Genomic DNA, 17,811 nt, shown 5'->3' with positions numbered 1-17,811 from the left:
CTGCTAATGTTGCCAGCGCCCACGGCCGAACAGTCCCTGCTTTCGCCTTGCTCTGTAGTAAGTCACCATATTTCATACATACAACCGCCGCAAATTTCATGGGCTGATCCTGTACATGAAGGGCGGAATTACGTAGATGCTCTTGGCCTCCGGCAGAGACGATGCCCTCATGCTTTGCCCTGTGCTTTTAGGCGCAGATTGACCAACACAGCCCCACAAGCTCATTGAATGAAGCATTGCAAACCGAATTGTATCACCAGCGGCCACTTGACTTGTCGTGTCAGGCAACTAACCACGTAGGTAACGTGCCTCGGATATACCTCAAGCGAGACCCTGATCTAGGACCGTTGCACCATAACACTCACCGGCATTGTTTACCGTGAAATGCACTTCCGTGCTGCGCAACAGTACTCCCGATGTCACCGACATAACCCTTCCTGCGCCTATCGTATAATGTTGTGATCGCGATGATCACGTCCGCGGGTCGTCAGTTTGACCGCCCACTTGCAACCTGCAACTTGCAAAGAATGAGGTAGCAATTGCGTCACCGAGGATGACTCGCAGGAACACAGCATCTGTGCATGATGGAACTAACTTCCGAAGCCACTGCTGCATGTCTCTGTACCTTACTGAACCCTGAAACATTATTTCGCTTTACAATTAATCTACAATGTACACCTCTCACAGCGGCAAACGTACGATTCAGCAATTGCCCATCCCATCACGAAAGGGCCACAATGCGATTCTCAAGGCAAACTACATTGAAGACATTATCCACGCAATAGGAGAATGGAGCTGCGAGCGACTGGTTCTCGTCTACTCGAAAGCACTTGACGCTAACACAGACGTTGTGTCGGAGCTCAAAAAAAAGCTCGGCCACTTCATCGTCGGCAACAAGGCTGGTGTTGGTGCACACTCGCCGTACCAGGATGTTTTAGAGATCACGAGTCTCCTCAATGAGAGAGGAGCGGACTGTCTGCTCAGCATAGGGAGTAGCAGCTACTCAGACGCCTGCAAGATCGCGCGACTGATGCAGACAAATCTGGCTCCACAGAAGTTGACACCAGAGGCGATGGAAGCTCTCGTCAACCAAGAAAAGGGCACAGTAGATGATCTCAAGAACCCCACAACACGCCTCATACTTGTACCGACCAGTCTCAGCGCTAGCGAATGGAACAACACATCATCAGCGACGAGCCCCACGACCAAGAAGAAGCAGCACTTCTCCAGTCCAAACGCGGCGCCCGATCTCATCTTGCTAGATCCAGAGGTAGCTTCGACATCGCCAAGGAAGCTATGGCTCGCGTCTGGCATACGAGCTGTGGACCACTGTGTGGAGACGATGGTCAACGATCAGTGCAATTTTGACGCCTTCCATCACATGGAAGACGCTCTTGCCGTTCTCCTCAAAGGCCTCAAAGACTACAGAGAAGGTGAAAGTAATAGGGATCACGAGGAACTTGTTGACGGCATCAGTCAATGCCAACTTGGCAGCAGAAACGCGATGATGGGATTGCTGCTCTGGAGCATACCCATGGGTCCGTCGCATGCCATTGGCCGTCAGCTAGGCAGCATCTGCGGCGTGATGCACGGAGTGACATCTTGCATCATGCTGGCACCTGTACTGCGGTACACGTATGAACGCAATGATAAACAGAAGGAAGTACAGAACAAATTGTTGCAGATATGGAACAAGATTCTCAAGACAGACGAGAAGAGTCTTGCCGATGCAGTGGAAAACTTTGTGGAGATGCTGAACTTGCCGCGTACGCTGAGGGAGGTCGAAGTGACCAAGGATGAGGTGATTGAGAAGGTTGCTGAGAGCACCTTGACGGAGATGCTCGGAGCTCAAGACGGTCTGGCGGGGAGTAAGGATCAAATTTTGAAGATCCTTAATATGGCACGGGGGTGAATGGGTGTGAGACGTCTCAAATTGGTGTTTATAAAGAGCGGCTTATTGACTTTGTTCTATGTTCAAACAGCTAAGATCACGGTGCAGGAACAAGAAAGCTGTGGGGGCAGGCACCGAATGGCTTGATGCATGCCGGGCCGCCTCCGACAATGAAGGTAGTAAAGTTGTTGTAGATAGCAGTGGTGTGTTTACACTTTTGGACGGCATGGATGATTTCGAGTATCCCCCCAGTGATACATGTGACAGAGTCGATATTAGATTCCTTCGAGGATGGGCTGTGTGGCATTCCAGTTACCCTATACACCACCAGGTGTGTAGCTATCGATACTCTCAAATCTGCAGCATGAACTTCCAATCAAACTCCCAAACACGCCCATGCTAAACGCCAAACCCTTCACTGCTCAACCCTGACTAGAATTCTCAACGTCCTCGCCTCGCAACATCCTCCAAGAACCCGAGCAAAAAGGTCTTGTCCACCGGACTCTTCGCCTCACTGGACCGCGAAGCATCTCCCTGTGCGCCCTGCAGACCAGGCAAACCATAGTGCCCAGAGACAGACGAGGCAGCCACAGGCTCCCCGATACTGCTGATCCTACTCCGACTCGCCAGATCCGCCGGCGTACCCGTGCGACTCCCCTGCTGCAGCGGACTGACAGGGCTGACGAGGCCGGACATTGCGGTCTTGGGCGTGGGCGGGTTAGGTGTCCTGCTAAATGGGAGAGGGCTGTGGGATTGCTGGATTGGGGCGCGGTGTGCGGTTTGAGGGGAAGGTTTATTGAAGAGCCCAAGGAGCGCGGTGCGTTGATCGGTGGGGATTGATTCGCGGCGGTCAAAAGATGCGGGTTGGGAGGTGGGGATTGCGGGAGAGCCGGCTGGTAAGACCTGGGTTCTCTGTGATGGAGGTTGGGGCGAAGGGCTTTTGAAGAGGTTCAGAAGACCTTGGGCTTGTGCGGTTGATGGTTGGCTGGAGAGGGAGGGTGCTGCGGGTGCGGGCTGTGCAGGAGCGACCTGAGGCGAAGCTCCCTTGAACATGGAAAGTAGATTCTCGGCTTGCGCTGGTCGCACAGCTGTCGTCTGAGGAGACGCTCCCTTGAACATGCTCAACAAGCCTTCTGCCTGCGTTGTCGGTCCTGTGCCAGCGGCAGGTTGGGCAGGTGCAGGTTGTGGGGAGGGGCCTTTGAACACATCTAGTAGACCTTGTGCATGTGCACTAGGGCCATGTTGGGGTCGCTTTAGGATCTGAGGTTGAAATGCTGGTGCGGGCGCTGTGCTAATGTCTCCGTGCGTCTGCTGAGCGTGTTTCGAAGCAGCAATGACAGTGACATCCGACCCGTTGCGTCCAGAACGAGGATGGATTGCCGGCGATGGGCCACGAGAGTGTCCGTTCATGGAGGGCTGCTTGCGCCTCTTCACTGTGTCGAAGTCTGGTTCGTGCATTGGCCCACTGACAGTAGCTGAAGTGAGTCCAGGTTTCGTCTGCTTGGTGAAGAGGTCGAGCAAGGCCCGGTTAGGCGCCTTCGCGTGAGTAGTCGCTGGCTGAGCTTGTACAAAGGCCGGTGTGAGAGGATGCGCAGAAAGCTCAGCCGGCTCCGCAGGTGCTGGAGACTTTGCCGGCGGTGTGGCGCAGAACAGAGTAAGTAGCGAATCCTGATGCACAGTCCTTGGTTTGGGCTGTGGTTGACTGAGCGGAGGCGACTGATACGTAGGTGGACTGATCAACTGTGTGGGCGACACAAGTTCGTGGGGCGGATACTGCGGATGCGGCTGCTGTAGTAGTGGGGTGCTGTACTGAGGCTGCTGCTGTTGCTGTGACGAGGCATGAGTCTGCTGTGGAGTAGGCTTCGAATCGTTCATCTTGAAGGAGTTCAGCAGCCCCAGAGCATGTGCAGTAAGCTTAGGTGTGGGCAGGCCTGACGCAGCAGGCACCTCTGGCCCTCTCCCATGGGCACCGCTGAACTGTCCATGTTGGAGCGGCGGTCGTCCGTAATCTTCTTGCTGTTGAAAGCTTCGGTTCGGAGGCGGTGGAGGCGGCATGAAGTGATGTGGGAGGTGCAATGGCATATCCTGCGGGTGCTGTTGTTGGCTTTGAAAGGTCATGTTTTGATGCGGTGGAAAAGGGAATGAAGGCGGCGGACCCATCTGCGGTGGCAATGGATGATGCTGACCGCGTGGGCTCTGTGGAGGCTGCATTGGAGTATGCACGATTTGCTCAAGCGGGGTCTGGGGGACTGAGCCTGAAGGACCACGAGGGCCGCTGTTCCCTTGCAGCAGGGCTAGCAGAGGATTGGCTTGAGGTTGCCCGCTCGGTGCTTCTACAGGCGGTGTAGGTGCCGATGGTCCTCTGCCTACGCTCAATAGCTTCTTCAGCTCCTCTGCCGGATCTGTCGAGGGCTGCGTCTGCACTGCCAGCTCTGGAGGCTGGCCCTGCTCCAATCGTGCGAGCAGGTTGGCAAAGTTGTCGTTTAGGGGTTGCATAGCAGCTTGCGCGGTGCCTTCGTCGCCTGTAGCCTCGTAAATGTCCGCCTGGAGATCCTCGTCATCTGTAATGGCAGGCGGTGGCACCACGTGCTGCCCAGAGCGAGCTCTTTGCTTGTCGAGCTTGTGTTGCAACTTGATCCAGGCCCTCAATGGCCCAAGGAAGGGTGCCACCATGTAGAAACTGCTCTCCTTTATCAAATCTTGCCCGGTGCCCTGCTGCCGTACCTGGTTCTTCCGCCGCACAGTAGGCAAGTCTGTCAGCTTGTACCAGTCGATCTTGGAGATCTCCTTCCTCGTCCGCGGCTCGAAGTATGTGTCCATGGGCACGCCGCGGAAGACGTAGAGCATCATGCTCTGCTCGCGCATTGTAACTGTGATGCTCTTCATCTGCTCTGCTGGCAGCACCAGGCCGGCCTGTGTCAGATCGTAGCCTGTCTCTTCCCAGACTTCTCTCACTGCACAGTCGAGGTCGTCCTCTTCCTTGTTGATCTTGCCTCGTGGAAAGCTCCACTTGGCACCCTTCTTCCAGCCCTTGACCAGCACCGCGTGTGTCATGTCCTGGTTCAGCATGATGGCCCCGCGGACGGGCACTCGGGTCTTGTAGGCGAGGAACTGGTCGTAGGCCTGCTGGTGCAGCTCGGCCGAGTACGCAGAGAACAGCGGGCAGTGCTGGAACATCAGCTGCGAGAACCTGCGCAGGTGCATCGAGGGCAGGCCGTGGGGGTCTAGCGGACGGATGAAGTCTTCGTAGAACCATTGCGCCTCTTCGATCTGGAAGCATATGCGCTCCACGGACAGCAGCTCTTCTTGAGGGAGGTTGACGATGAAGCGGACGCAGAGGTCGTCCAGCCAATCAACGAGCGTCATCTTGGTATTTGTGGTGGTCATGTTGGCCGGTGTCGCGCAGCATGCTCTGGGCACCTGGTCAGTCGCGCGGCGGGGATGTCGTCGGGCGGCGGGCGCGTCGCACGCTGCAGCGGGAGAGTCGCCGGAGTGCTGCGAGAGGAGGAACGGTGATCGGCGTGCACTGCCGCGCCGAGAGAATGGGGAAGAATGCGGTGGTGGACACGTGCGCGGGTGCTTCTAGATGCAGACTTTGGGGGTCGACCACCAGCGATAGCGAGCAGAGCTTCAAGCTCGACGTGTAGTTAGTGGCTGTGTACGCCACAACTCAATCGTCGCCACGGCTAACGTTACGATCAGCGGAGGGCTAGAAACACCATCACGTCACAGCGCAATCAGGGCAGCAGCACACCGCCCAAGTCTCGATGCCTTAAGAGCCCGCCGGACCTGCTCTCGAGTGGCCTGTAGCATCTTGACCTTTGATCGCCAGCTCAGCACTCTTTGCTGTCTGCCATCGCACTCGCCGTCTATTCATAGGCAGCGACGCGCCCGTTTCAGAATTCCTGAGTGAGCAGCCGCCGTCCAACCAGCTTCCGCGCATCCTTTGTGAGACAGCCGCCGCGCAGCGCATTGTCGACGCACCGCCAAAAGATTCAAAGAACGCGGAGAAACGCCGCACATATAAGGACTCTCTGCAGGACGCCTCTACGCTTGTATTCATAGCCAAGAACCCCCTTCACACCACTTCTGTGCATTCCTCACCAGCACACCAACAACATCGCAATCATGGCCCAGCTCGTCGCAAAGTATGCTGCGAAGAAGATGCTCGCAGGCGAGATGAGCAAGTATGCCGACAAGGCCGCTGCCGGCCCATATGTAAGTTGCCTCCACACATTGCGTTGAACTCCTGCTAATTGCGAGTCAGGACCCATACTACGAGGAGATCCCCCACCCCAGGAGGCCGGGCAAGATGAAGAAAGTCAAGAAGCAAATCCCAGCCTACATCCCAGAGCAGGAGGCCAACGTCCTCGCCAGAGCCCGCAAGACCGCCTACCGACTTGATTTTGCCCTGTTCAGTTTCATGGGCATGCGCTTCGGTTGGTCCTCCGTCATTGGTCTTGTGCCCGCAATCGGTGACGCAGCCGATGCACTGCTTGCACTCAAGCTCATCATGAGTATGCGCAAAGTCTCATGCGGTCTACCAAATGGCGTCCTGCTCATGATGATGTTCAATCTTGCATTGGACTTCGTTATCGGTCTTGTCCCCTTCGTTGGCGATCTTGCAGACGCAGCCTACAAGTGCAACGGCAAGAATGTCCGCTTGCTGGAGGAGCATTTGGATAAGGTCTACATGCCCGAGGAGCTCAAGGCTAAGAACTCGAAGCTGCCCAGGGAGAGTCGCCCACGCCCCGCGTCTGTTTACATCGATGTCTCCGACGAAGAGGACGAGCGCCACGGTGCCTACGACGACCGCCATGACGATGTTCGTCAGCCTCAGCGCGCGTATTCTGGCCGCAGGGATAGAATCCCTGACGAGGAGATGGGCCGCGCTACCCGCAAAAACACACATAAGAGCAGGCGGTAGAGAGTCGTTTCCCTTGTCTCGTTGTAAGATTGCATAGACAGTCATCTCCTTGTCATCCTTGTACCAAGTTGCGAGTTACAGCGCTTGTTTTGGCCTTCGAAGCCCTCCACAGATACCCATCAAGATTCTCAGTCAGCTGTACTTATAGTCCTTGTAATACTACTTCATTCATACAGCCTGTGTTCATCGCTCTGACGCCGTGGCTGTGACTAGTCGACGTCACACAGATTCCCAAGTATACCCATTACAGGCATGCAATCCAGTCCTGCGCGACTCTGACACACTTTCCTCCTGCAAGTCCAGTCCTCAAGGCCTTCAGATACATCATATATGGTATCCAGGCCTCCAGTAGTCAACTGTGGCGTTCATCAGCGCTGCACAGAAACGACTGACAAGTGCAGACTACCTCCCGGTCAGGATGGTCTGTTTACTAGCGCTGTGCTGTGCCCGCCTTCACCTTCACTCCACACCAAGGCCTAAGCTGGCGCACATACCATACAAAAGCAAGTCCATCATCACCACCGTGTCTTCACTGCCACCCAGCCGCTTTCAATACATCGCGGGTACTGCTGCGCTCATCACACCACAGCGATACTGATCACGGTCGCCATGAAGGCCTCCAGTCTTCTCCCTCTGCTCGCTGCGGGCATCATCGCAGCACCAGCGCCACCATCCGATACGACTGCGTCTTCCCATCTTGGGCCTGACGACACCAGCGTCACCGAGCTCAGCAAGGGCTATGAGAAGCACAGCTTCGACCTGTACATCAACGAATACTGCAACATCAACGGCAAGTCTGTGTCCGCCAAGCCAGAGCTGCACGTTCGCGCCGAGCTCTTCCACGACGACGACAAAAGCCACGGCTTCGAAATCGTGAAGGGTGCGACTAAGGTATCCCTCTTGGATAGTACTGACATTTTGGTCCGCCACGACTACGACACCTCCGAGACGAGCTTTGAGTATGGTGACTGCAAGTGGAAGGATGGCAACACTGTCGACAAGAACTGCGGATGGTGCGACCAAAACGCGCCGTGGAGAGGCCCTGAGAGTGATGGCCAGATCGACTGCTCCGCGCGCCCTCAGCTGTCTAGAGTAAGTGTCAATTCAACGACTCTGAGTCGATATGACCACGGACTAATAGCCTCCAGCACCGAACGCTCACTTGCTATCTCTGGCGCACAACTCAGTCTGGAAGTGCTCCGTTGCTTCGGCTTCCTTTTGGCGAGGACCCGAATGCCGCTGCTGTCGCAGCCGCGGCCGCAGCCGACGCTCCAGCTTCAGACAATGTCGCGACGACCTCCGAGGGAGCCTCTACCCTCAAGGTTCGCGGCATCACTGCCGACGGTAAAGTTCCAGAGAACCTGTACCGCTTCGGTGTCACCCACTCAGAATGGTGCGAGAACGGCGCTCTCAAAGCACGCGGCTGGACGAACGGCCATGAGCTGAACTTCTACAAGGACGTCACAAAGAAGATCCCAATCAACCTGCGCCCTGGGCGCGATCTACTGATTGGCCCGTACTCGTACGACCAGCACGCATTTGGAGTAGAATATGATGGATGTGCGTGGACTTCCGAGGGCGGCTGGCCTTGTGGATGGTGCGAGGCAAAGCCGTGGACGTCAGACGCTCTCAATTGCCAGACCTTGCAGCCTGGATACCAGCGTACATCATACCGTACCTGCTACTTCGTCGACAACCACATGGACGGGAAGGCTCGCCGCGCCATCGACTCTCCACCACTACCCTCCACGCTCCCAGACAACACTACTTTCTCCCTCCTCACGCCCCCTATGATCACCTCGCCCCCTCAACCGATCGACGTCACCCCGCCAGAATCTCCTGAGTCGCTGCAGCCCACGCCAACCATCATGGCTGCATCGACCTTCACACTGAGACCGGAAGTCATCATAACGGCCCTTCCGAACACTCCCAAAGGCCAGAAAGACTGGGTCTTCCCCTTCCGCATTCAAGTCTGGGAGTACTGTTTCTCGGGCTCGCGGCTGGCGGCCGGCGTCTGGAGGAACGGCAACATGGCGCAATCGCTCAACTTCACCAGGGACAGGCTGAACCTCGTCGGCCACAGGGTTCCAGGCTTTGCGCCGTACTACAGGGTGGACTTTGACTATGACGGGTCGAGGGTCAAGTTTGGGTATCCGTGGAAGAAGGATGAGGGAGCGGAATGTGAGTGGTTCGATAACGAGTCGTGGAAGAGCTGTGGGGAGTGTCGCGAGAAGCTTTGGAGCTCGGGTCCGTTGGATTGTGAGAATCACAGCGCAGTGGGGATGAGGGTTAAGGATATGGATTGCTCGTTGCTTTTGGGTCCGAAGCCGGCGTTCAAGCTTGATCCTCAGGGCGATGGTCAGCGATAAGAGACTGAGTGCAAACGGCCTCATGTCATGTATGGGTGAACGACGATCTCTGGATGTGCAGAATGATTGGAGGTTTGTTCGGAACCTCTCGGTATTGGCTTGATGGTATCTTCACGGATTTCTGGGGGCGGTACCGGTAGGCAGGCGAAGATTGGATCGACGTTACAACCCACAGTAACACTCGTAAGCTTCCAAGGGCGCGATGCACCGAACGCCTCCAGTAAAGATTCCGGTCAAGTTCCTCTAGCTTCAATCTTCAAGTCCGCTTGGTCGCTCTCAGAGAAGTGAGCTTGCCACATCTGTACCCTTTCCACGAATGCCACTTCAATACCCTCATTTACCAAGATTGCAAACTTTCATAGTACAGCTTACAGGGCCTGTTCTGCTTCTCATGAGCTTCTTTGGCTCCATCTCAGCCAACATTTCAGGTGCTGCCATTACTCTTGCGGTCCGCTCCCACCCTCGACTCCCCTATCCGCACGAGCATCGAACCAGCCACCTCGCAGCTGCCCAAGCGAGCCCTCCCGACCGTACCCAAGGGCAAAGACGCTACCAGACTGCATGTGTGGATCGGCTCAGATGAGCGTCCAACTACGAATGACGACCGCAGTGGTGCGAGCCACGAAGGCCTTGATTAGCTCATGAAAGACACTGGCGGTCGGCACAAAGACGTTGTGATCGGCAACAGCAAGGGATACTGGGACTACGGGCTGCAGTTCAACGAAGAGACTTGGCTCAGCAAGCCGGACGGCGACGGTGCCAGTATGAGCGAATATGCAGAGCGTACATCGAGGTCAAGGCCGGGCGTGAGGTCTTTGAGAGTAAGGGCCAGGCCAAGGAAGGGAGGAAGACTCTCAAAACCATCGTCGCTGTCGGTGAGTGGTTACTCTTCTTCGAACTCACAATGTTGTGCAACCGCGTTGAGATGCTGATCGCTGTTGTGAATAGCCGAGACCGGTATTGTAGGGAAGACGTTGCACTACTTGTCCTGTAACTGTGCGACCTTTACAGCAGACCTTGTCAAGAAGCTTGTTTGAAATGGTTCGAGTAGGAGGTGCCACGTTGTCACCGAGTGGGCTGGAGGTGGTAGTGACATGCCTGAGGTGCCGTCAGTCTAGATTGTACTAAATAGAAGAGCTACGTTGAACTAGCTAGCAATGCGTGCGCTGCGTAAATTGATAGAATCAGAATGATCTGCATATTTCCTCGCACGGCTTCAACCGACAGTGCTGGGTCCTACACGCCTCCATCATGCTCCCCCCTCACAAGAACGCCGCCGCAGCCGCGGCAGCCAATGCCCCAAACTCCTTCCTCACCCACGGGCTCCCCGTCGGCTGACCCGCAGCCCCGGTACTACTACTCGTCGTCTGCCTCCCAATAACAGACCGCACAATACTAAACTGGTCGGCAACCTGCTGCTCCTTGAATGCGCGCGCGCCACTCGGCAACGCAGAATACCACGTCGGCGCGCCGAAAAACGTCGTCGTCCCGCTGCCCGTCACCTGCGCGGGGACACTGTAATTCGCCGTGGCAACGAACGCCGCGATCTCGGATGCCGCGGATGACGAGGAGGATTTGTAGGGCGCGCCGAGCGCGCTCGTGAAGCTGCGGTATGCGAAGTTGGCGTTAAGGAAGACGGATGTTGTCCAGGACGAGGCCTGGGGGGTGTTGTTAGTGCGAGTGTTTGCGAGGGCAGGGGGGACGTACGTCGGAGGGGTTTGCGAATGAGGGGATGGCCGTGGTGGGGATTGGGGGCTCGGTGTAGACCATGAAGTCCGCGTTGGCGGTGCCGAAGCCTGTCGCGGCGGCGAGAAAGAGGAGGGCGCTCTTCAGGTACATGGTGTTGAGCTGTGGTGCTCTGTGGGTGGTGTGGCGAGTGATGTGACTTGCCCGTTGTACGGATTAGTTCCAGTGTTGAGTGAGCGAACGGTACATGTGGGAATTCAAGGCAATGTCAAGGATCTCTCAATTGCTTGGCTCATCATCGCTGCCCGTATTTAATGATTAATGGTCATCCTTGCTGATCGTTTTGCGGCGTTCAGTCCGTTTGATGTCGTCGGGCTGTGCAACTGACGCGTCTGTGCGTTACGCTAAGGCATCCGTAATTGACATCCCCACGACGTGCTGCTCCGCGAACACCGTCTATAGATTTGAATCTTGGCTGAACGAGACCTCTGGCTTAGTGAGCCGTCATCTGATGATGTGAATCTGGACTAGCATGGTGCGAGTTGTCAAGTCCAAGCTGACGATGCATTTAGCTCTGCCTGTAGGTCTCAAAGCTGCTACCGCAAGGAACGAGACATGGTGTGATATCTTTGATTGCCGGTATCAGCCTCTCTGTTTAGCCTTACAAGCTTTCCACGTCTGGACTCCCCGCTATGCGACCACTATGTACGCCGATCGGCAAATCATGGACCGTTCGCTCGGCCATCACGGCATTGTAGCGAAGTTTGTTGTAGTACCTCATGGCAAGTGATTCCGTCTAGCGATCACGCTCCTTGAGCTCATCGATGGCATCCTTGAGACGTTGTGCGTGCTCCTTTGTGACCCACTCCCAGTACTGCGCCCAAGTCCGCGACTGAGGGTCGTCCTGGCCAATTGCACCTTCTGTGCCCAGCTGCTTGTTCAACAGCACAGTGACGCGGAGCACACCTTTCCCGCCCTCTTGGATCTTCTCGATCTCCTGCTTGACGGCGTTGTCCTTGGGCTTGACGTTGAGCACGGTGCGGAAGTTCGACGCAATGGCCTCAAGGCGGCTGTGCACCTGTTCGGGCGCGATCATCATCAGCTTGGTCAGCATCAAGTTGCATAGAATGCGGATATCGTGCTCATCTGTGATGCCGGCAACAATGCGCTCGAAGCAGTCTGACACCTCCATGGGTCCGATGCGAGTGAACGCCGTTTCCAGCAGTGCGTACAAGGTTTCGTAGGCAGACTTGCGGAGCTCGAGACCGTCGTCGACGTTGTGCTTAAAAGGACCCATCTGTACTACGCGGATAAGCTCGGGCTTCTGGTAGGTCTCCTTCATGGCAAGAGGGAGCAATTGATCCAGAGCGGGCAGGATGATCTCGGGCTTGTTGTGCATGGCAGAGTTGAAGGTCGTAAGTGCCAGACGACGGTTATCGAGGTCTTCCTCATTGAGCATCTGCGTGAGCATAGGGACAACAATGGGCCTGAGGTACTCGTCGTAAGCCTCGTCGGTGTCGGCGAGGGTGTATCGTAGCGCAGAGATGACCATGCCACGGACAGCAGCCTTGCGATCGTTCAGGAAACCCTGGATGTATTAGCAAACTTGTATGTGTAACAATGGTGACATATCTTACTTGAAGCTGAGGCAGGTATGTCTTGGGGTCAATGATCGTAAGCCTGCCGACACACTCCGCACCGATCGCCTTGTTGTCTTCAAGCTGAGATGCGGCGACCAGGTTTTGCCACAGTGTCGAAGCATACGGGATGATCTCGGACTCAGTATCTTCTTGCTGCAAAATCTCTTTGATAGCGTGCAGAAGAAGGTACTGAGGTGCCGATACCTTGCCCATTGTCGATAGAATGACAGGCACATACTGGCTAATGTTGCCAGCTCCAGCGCGGCCGAGAGCAACAGCAGCCGCCAGAGGCACCTGTTCAGACTTGACGGAGAAGTATCTGATGAACAAGTTGGGATCAACCGATGACTGCTTGCCGAGACGACGTGCTGCTTCTCCTAGTACCACCAGCGCAAGGCACTTGCGCTTATCGTCTTGGGCGGTCTCGAGCTCAGTGACGAACTGGTCAAGCTTGACGCCGACACTAGAGCCTCCATATACGAGAAGATTACCGATGACCTTGCCTACTACCTCTGGGTGACCGCCAACGCCAACGTCTTGCAGCAGCGACTTCATCAGGGCTTGGCCAGCCTGCTGCTCTCCAATCGTACGGACGAGCTTCAACAGCGCATCAAGAGACGACCCACTAATCGAGCCTTGTACGACTTGGCAGAGCGCGTCATTGAGCTCAGGCGTCAATGTCGAATTGGCGTCATCTTGGATAAAAGTGGCCAGGATGATAAGCGCGGGTCCGAGGAGGTGAAGGTCAGACGCGTTGAGGAGAGGCAGTAACAGATCAACAATCCGAGCCTTGGTCTTGCTGTCGAGTTGTTTCCGTGAATGCTCGTTAAGAGCCAGTGTCCTAAGAGCGCTCAAGCTCGCGCCGCGGAGAACACGGCTGGCCTTGCGGAGCTGTGCTCCCAGTTCCAGAGCAACACTCTGCACCCAGTTCGCGGACAACTCGTTCTGAGCCTTGGTGTGAGCTGCGATTGAGTCAATGGCACGTACAGATGCCAAACGTGTCAGCTCGTTCTTTAGGCGATCAGCCAACAGCTCTAGGCCAGCCGCACGTTTCTGTGGTGAGAGCAGTCCCTCTGTGCCAGAACTGCGGCCAAGCAGCAGCCCAAGCACATGGATGGCGCTCTGGCGGACCTCAAGGTCTGCATCATTGGCCGAAATGCGGCTAACCAATGTGTCATACAGTGGCTCCAGATACTGCTGGTTCTGTGCTCCTGTTGCCGCAGATCGTGGCGGTGTGAGAGCCTTGATGACCTGCTCAGTCGCTGCAAGCGCCTCGATGGACAGCTTGCTGTACTTTTCGGTCGATCCCTTCAGGAGAGCTGGAACGATGCTCGACAGATACGGCTGGATGTCCTTAGCATGATGTGTATCGGCGATGGCACCAAGAAGTTGTAGCGCTTGAATGCGGAGGCTGTTTGCTGTGGCTGATGCGCTGCTTGTCAAGCCGCTGCTGGTCTTTGAGGCTTCTATTACAGGCTCAAGTAGCTGTGACAGGTAACCCTCAAGGCCGCCTTGTTGGGTAATGACGATGTCCTTGATTAGAATAATCGAAGCCTGCTTTGTTGATGGCGGGCAGGATGATTGCTTGAGAAGCTGCGCTACACCCTTGACAATCTCAGGGCTCAGCTTACCCAGGCTGGCACGTGGGCCGACTGGCGGTGTTCCAGTTCGCGCTGGAGACGAGTAGCCCAGTGAGACTGATGAGTTGGCGTGCAGGTCGAGCATGCTGGCGTCACTACCACCCCTACGGCGCTTACGACTCGGTGGTGGCATCATCGTCCCGCCTTGAGGGTGCTCATCGGCGAACTTGACAGGTGAAGGCCCATCGCCCGACTTCTTGACAAGGTTTGACAGTGTCGCAAGCACTTCCAAGCGCACGTTGTCTTCCCGCTCCTTGAAGCGTGCAGTCAGAGCTGGAGCGACCTTGCTGTAGAGTGTCCCGTCGTCCATGAGATCACCGTTACTTCGCGTGGAGATCAAAGTGTAGAGGACCTTGGCTGCGCACCTCCGGACCTTCCAGCTGGCATCCTCATCGTCGTCGTAGCCAACTTCCTCCTCGAAGTCATCGCCCTCCAACGCATCTTCCTCGTCACTCTCCATAGCGTCCTCGTCTTCATCGTCGTCTTGCGCGAGGTTCGGGTCGTACTTCAGGAGTCGTGTGGCTGCGGCGATGGTCTCGTCCGTGTACATGCGCATGTCGTGTGAGCAAGAGGCGAGGAAGCCCTCGAGAGCAATGAGCGCAGCTTCCAGCACCTCGTCGATCTCGGGATCGCGCTCGCCCTCATCGTCGGATACATCCATGCCATCCTCCTGTTCTTGTTCGCTGACTGCGCTCAGGACAAAGGGTGCCAGTGTCTTCAGGTATGGGCCGAACTTGCGAGGGATAGACCTAAGCGTGTTAGCGCGGCGACGGAGCGAACGAAGCGGAGGGCTTACCTGGCCATGGAGCCGAGGATGGTGATGTACAACTTGCGCTTGCTGCGAAGCAGGTGGGCGTCTCGAAGGTGCTCGATTACGCGCGACAGGAAGCTGCTCAGCAACTGGTCTGGGAAGTATCCCGCCAGCGTGGAGATGGCTGTGACCGACTTCTTCTTCATCATGGAGCTCGCTCGGTCGTTCTCGAGAATCTCGAATGTGATCTTCTGCAGTGCCTGGATCTCAACATCCTGCAACAACGGCCCAAAGCAGCGTGCAATCTCGATCAAGACGTCGATGGCATTGCTGTCTGTGCCCTTCTCGAGGTCCACCTGCAGCATCCCCTGCGGCACCTTGGGCAGACCCTGCTGTGCCGGCTGAATGACATGGTATCCGACCAGTCGCGGGATGAGCACCCTGCTGATGGCGCTGTATGCATCGAGGACTGGCTTTATCCGCGCGACACCAGCGACAGGGCGTGGCAGGGAGACGACAACTTCGCGGAGGGCGAGCGAGGGTATGCTCTGGTCGACGGCGCTGTCGGTCTGCAGGTTCGAGAGCTTCTCGATCATAGGACAGAGTATCTTGTCGGGGATCCTGTTCACGAAAGGGCCCAAGCACTTGACGGCCTGGTTCTGCACCTCGCCGTTTGTGTCGACCAGCGTCGCGAGGAGACCCTCCACGGTCTTGGCGCATGTGACATCGTCGTGCTGAAGGAACCCAGCGTGCGCAACGACCAAAGTGTCGTGCAGGTCGCTCAGGGCCATGAACCGAAAGTCGGGGTCCGTGTCGGAGAGCTTCGGTAGCAGCTGCGCGACATTGTGGGCGGTTGGGTTTGGCGGTACCGACGAGGGCGCCATGGTGGCTGTGTGTGTTGCTGGGAGCTCAGCCTGTGCGAGTGAGCTGTTGCGCTGGTCGAGTGGATGCGCGTGGCGGGGTACCTTAGCTGTGGCGGGGTGTGGTGGAGAGCGGTGTTGGGCGGGAGTGGCTGCTACGGCAAACGCGTGAGGCGAGCGCGTTTATGTTCGCAGCGCGCAAGTTCTCTATGCGAGTGAAGGGGAGGTTTGCTGTGGTGTGGCCGGACCACTGCCGCCTGGTGTGCCTGTTGCTTGTACCCCATTATTTGCCCCAGAGCTCGACACAACGCACGGTCTCATGGCCACGGTTCACAGGACATCGAGCAAACGACAATGACTGAAATTGATGATTATAATGCGTCTTGAATGTCTCCAGAGCATTCCCTCCGTCTGATGGTACTTTGCACGCCTAGTATCGATTCATCCATGTCTCGAATGTTGCCGAACATGTCGACAGCTGTGACGTAGCTTGCCCTGGACGTAGCTTCCAGCGTGGAGCTCCTTCCACGGCAGTCAAACAGTCCCTGCACAGCTCCGAGCACTCGTAGATACAACTGGAAGCTCAACGATGCATCTCGCCAGCATACTGGATGACTTGAGGCTGTTCCGAGGTGGTGCGCTTGGTGACCCAGCTCCAATGCGGCTAAGCTCGACCACGCACGGGTCTTTTTCGTCGTGAACATGACGTGCCGAGTCGACTGACGCCGCAACCTCACCAATCCGCCTTTCGGCTCTGCCATCAATTGCTCTTCGCTGCAGTCAATTGATATCTCCACAGCTTCACCATGTCTTTCCTCAGGTCCACCGCCCTCCGCGCGTCCTCTGTCGCGCGCGCCGCCCGCCCGGCCGTCCGCGCTGCCCAGCCTCTTCGCCAGAGCATCCAGCGCAGGACATATGCCAGCGGCCACGGCCACGGCGAGGCCAAGAGCAGCGACGTCCCATGGTGAGTAGACACAGCAGTCATCACAGGCAGACGACGCCATTGTCTGCTGGCACACAGCTAACCGCCGCGCAGGATTGCCGCATCTGTTGCCGGAACTGCCGGTGGTCTCTACCTCGTCTTCACCCAGGACTTCGGTCACGGCGCTCACGACGATCACGCTGAGCACGCGCACGCCGAGAAGCATGAGGATGCCGAGGAGGAGCCACCCGCTGCCGAAGAAGAGGAGTCCGAGTCCAAGCCTGAGTCCACTGATCAAACCAACGTCGACGCGCCCAAGGTGGAGAAGTCTGACGCCAACGAGGACGACGCAAGCAAGGATGATGCCGAAAAGGGCGACGGCCAGGACGACTCCAGCAAGCACTCCGAGTCCCGCGAGAAGGCTGCCGAGGACAAGAAGAAGGAGCACAAGGAGTCCAAGGCGCAGGCCAGCCAAGAGAAGTCCGACGACGAGTCCGACCCTTCTCCCGACAAGTCCGATAAGGTAAGCGCTGATACGCCATCGAGGAAACCGCTCTAACAGCTCCAGGCCTCTCCCCGCAAGGAGCCCAAGAGCTTCAACGAGACGTCCGGCAAGCAGCAGGGCCTGTCCAACGACGACACCCACCACAGCACGGACATCTCCAACAATGAAGAGAAGTCGAAGAAGGGCGAGGGTGTTGCTGAGACCGCTAAGCTCAAGGGCACTGTCTCCACCGACCGACCTGGTGCTGAGAACAAGGAGGAGCGCGGCAAGTCCCAGATTGACAAGGACGCGTAAAGAAGAGTTCGACGCACAGCTCTTATACCACATCCGTCATATTAGTACCCTAGCGACGAACGACCCTCTCGTCACTGCTTGTATAGTCCCAAATCAACATCATTCACAAGTGCATATTTTACTGAACTTATTCCAGCTCAGGCGACATTGTGGAGACACGGGTCATGCTGTCTTGAACCAACCATTTCTCTATCCTTGGAATGCTGACGTGCTAGGGGCGACCTCATCAGCAGCAAGCACAGCCACAGATGCTACGACTAAAACTCATTTGGCACAGAACACGGTACCAGAGCAAGGTCAGAGCACTCAGAGTGCACATGCGAGAG

The 17,811-nt window shown here is 56.4% G+C and overlaps 9 protein-coding genes across 9 annotated transcripts; 6 read left to right on the top strand and 3 right to left on the bottom strand.

The window, feature by feature from the left end:
• Positions 1-623: 623 nt before the first annotated feature.
• Positions 624-2,123, top strand: M421DRAFT_415587 (Dehydroquinate synthase-like protein). Its single transcript, XM_033590756.1, has one exon. The coding sequence runs from the start codon at positions 671-673 to the stop codon at positions 1,910-1,912; it is 1,242 nt and encodes a 413-aa protein (XP_033453482.1). The 5' UTR covers positions 624-670; the 3' UTR covers positions 1,913-2,123.
• Positions 1,934-5,513, bottom strand: M421DRAFT_415586 (uncharacterized protein). Its single transcript, XM_033590755.1, has one exon. It carries the CDS (start codon positions 5,276-5,278, stop codon positions 2,333-2,335), a length of 2,946 nt encoding a protein of 981 aa, XP_033453481.1. The 5' UTR covers positions 5,279-5,513; the 3' UTR covers positions 1,934-2,332.
• A 506-nt stretch (positions 5,514-6,019) lies between these two features.
• M421DRAFT_51933 (uncharacterized protein) lies at positions 6,020-6,818 on the top strand (the record flags this gene model as incomplete). The annotated part of the gene is made up of 2 exons (XM_033594982.1): positions 6,020-6,109; positions 6,159-6,818. 2 exons carry the CDS (start codon positions 6,020-6,022, stop codon positions 6,816-6,818), a joined length of 750 nt encoding a protein of 249 aa, XP_033453480.1.
• A 343-nt stretch (positions 6,819-7,161) lies between these two features.
• On the top strand, positions 7,162-8,391 carry M421DRAFT_192296 (uncharacterized protein). Its single transcript, XM_033588007.1, has one exon. The coding sequence runs from the start codon at positions 7,428-7,430 to the stop codon at positions 8,262-8,264; it is 837 nt and encodes a 278-aa protein (XP_033453479.1). The 5' UTR covers positions 7,162-7,427; the 3' UTR covers positions 8,265-8,391.
• M421DRAFT_415584 (uncharacterized protein) lies at positions 8,375-9,517 on the top strand. The gene has a single exon (XM_033590754.1). The coding sequence runs from the start codon at positions 8,519-8,521 to the stop codon at positions 9,185-9,187; it is 669 nt and encodes a 222-aa protein (XP_033453478.1). The 5' UTR covers positions 8,375-8,518; the 3' UTR covers positions 9,188-9,517.
• M421DRAFT_192366 (uncharacterized protein) lies at positions 9,346-9,822 on the top strand. Its single transcript, XM_033588009.1, has one exon. It carries the CDS (start codon positions 9,504-9,506, stop codon positions 9,768-9,770), a length of 267 nt encoding a protein of 88 aa, XP_033453477.1. The 5' UTR covers positions 9,346-9,503; the 3' UTR covers positions 9,771-9,822.
• Positions 9,823-10,284: 462 nt separating this feature from the next.
• Positions 10,285-11,131, bottom strand: M421DRAFT_192309 (uncharacterized protein). Its single transcript, XM_033588008.1, has 2 exons — positions 10,895-11,131; positions 10,285-10,845 (listed from the first exon to the last, which is right to left on the bottom strand). The coding sequence occupies exons 1-2, from the start codon at positions 11,024-11,026 to the stop codon at positions 10,450-10,452; spliced, it is 528 nt and encodes a 175-aa protein (XP_033453476.1). The 5' UTR covers positions 11,027-11,131; the 3' UTR covers positions 10,285-10,449.
• A 538-nt stretch (positions 11,132-11,669) lies between these two features.
• On the bottom strand, positions 11,670-15,788 carry M421DRAFT_52541 (TIP120-domain-containing protein; the record flags this gene model as incomplete). Its single annotated transcript, XM_033595027.1, has 3 exons — positions 11,670-12,461; positions 12,511-14,902; positions 14,950-15,788. 3 exons carry the CDS (start codon positions 15,786-15,788, stop codon positions 11,670-11,672), a joined length of 4,023 nt encoding a protein of 1,340 aa, XP_033453475.1.
• A 782-nt stretch (positions 15,789-16,570) lies between these two features.
• On the top strand, positions 16,571-17,485 carry M421DRAFT_661 (uncharacterized protein; the record flags this gene model as incomplete). The annotated part of the gene is made up of 3 exons (XM_033596293.1): positions 16,571-16,728; positions 16,801-17,209; positions 17,255-17,485. The coding sequence occupies 3 exons, from the start codon at positions 16,571-16,573 to the stop codon at positions 17,483-17,485; spliced, it is 798 nt and encodes a 265-aa protein (XP_033453474.1).
• Between the last annotated feature and the right edge of the window lie 326 nt (positions 17,486-17,811).

Source organism: Didymella exigua (assembly GCF_010094145.1).
Source record: "Didymella exigua CBS 183.55 unplaced genomic scaffold M421scaffold_2, whole genome shotgun sequence".
NCBI lineage: Eukaryota > Fungi > Ascomycota > Dothideomycetes > Pleosporales > Didymellaceae > Didymella > Didymella exigua.
The sequence above is the reverse complement of the archived record's forward strand: the minus strand, read 5'-3'. Positions and strand labels throughout refer to the sequence as shown.

What these genes read in the sequence shown, in the direction of transcription:
- M421DRAFT_415587 (XM_033590756.1), top strand. Translation starts at nt 671, where the DNA reads ATGTACACCTCTCACAGCGGCAAACGTACGATTCAGCAATTGCCCATC.
- M421DRAFT_415586 (XM_033590755.1), bottom strand. Translation starts at nt 5,278, where the DNA reads ATGACCACCACAAATACCAAGATGACGCTCGTTGATTGGCTGGACGAC.
- M421DRAFT_192296 (XM_033588007.1), top strand. Translation starts at nt 7,428, where the DNA reads ATGAAGGCCTCCAGTCTTCTCCCTCTGCTCGCTGCGGGCATCATCGCA.
- M421DRAFT_415584 (XM_033590754.1), top strand. Translation starts at nt 8,519, where the DNA reads ATGGACGGGAAGGCTCGCCGCGCCATCGACTCTCCACCACTACCCTCC.
- M421DRAFT_192366 (XM_033588009.1), top strand. Translation starts at nt 9,504, where the DNA reads ATGCCACTTCAATACCCTCATTTACCAAGATTGCAAACTTTCATAGTA.
- M421DRAFT_192309 (XM_033588008.1), bottom strand. Translation starts at nt 11,026, where the DNA reads ATGTACCTGAAGAGCGCCCTCCTCTTTCTCGCCGCCGCGACAGGCTTC. An exon ending in CATTCGCAAACCCCTCCGAC is followed by an intron (nt 10,846 to 10,894) that starts GTACGTCCCCCC and finishes AACACCCCCCAG; the next exon opens with GCCTCGTCCTGGACAACATC.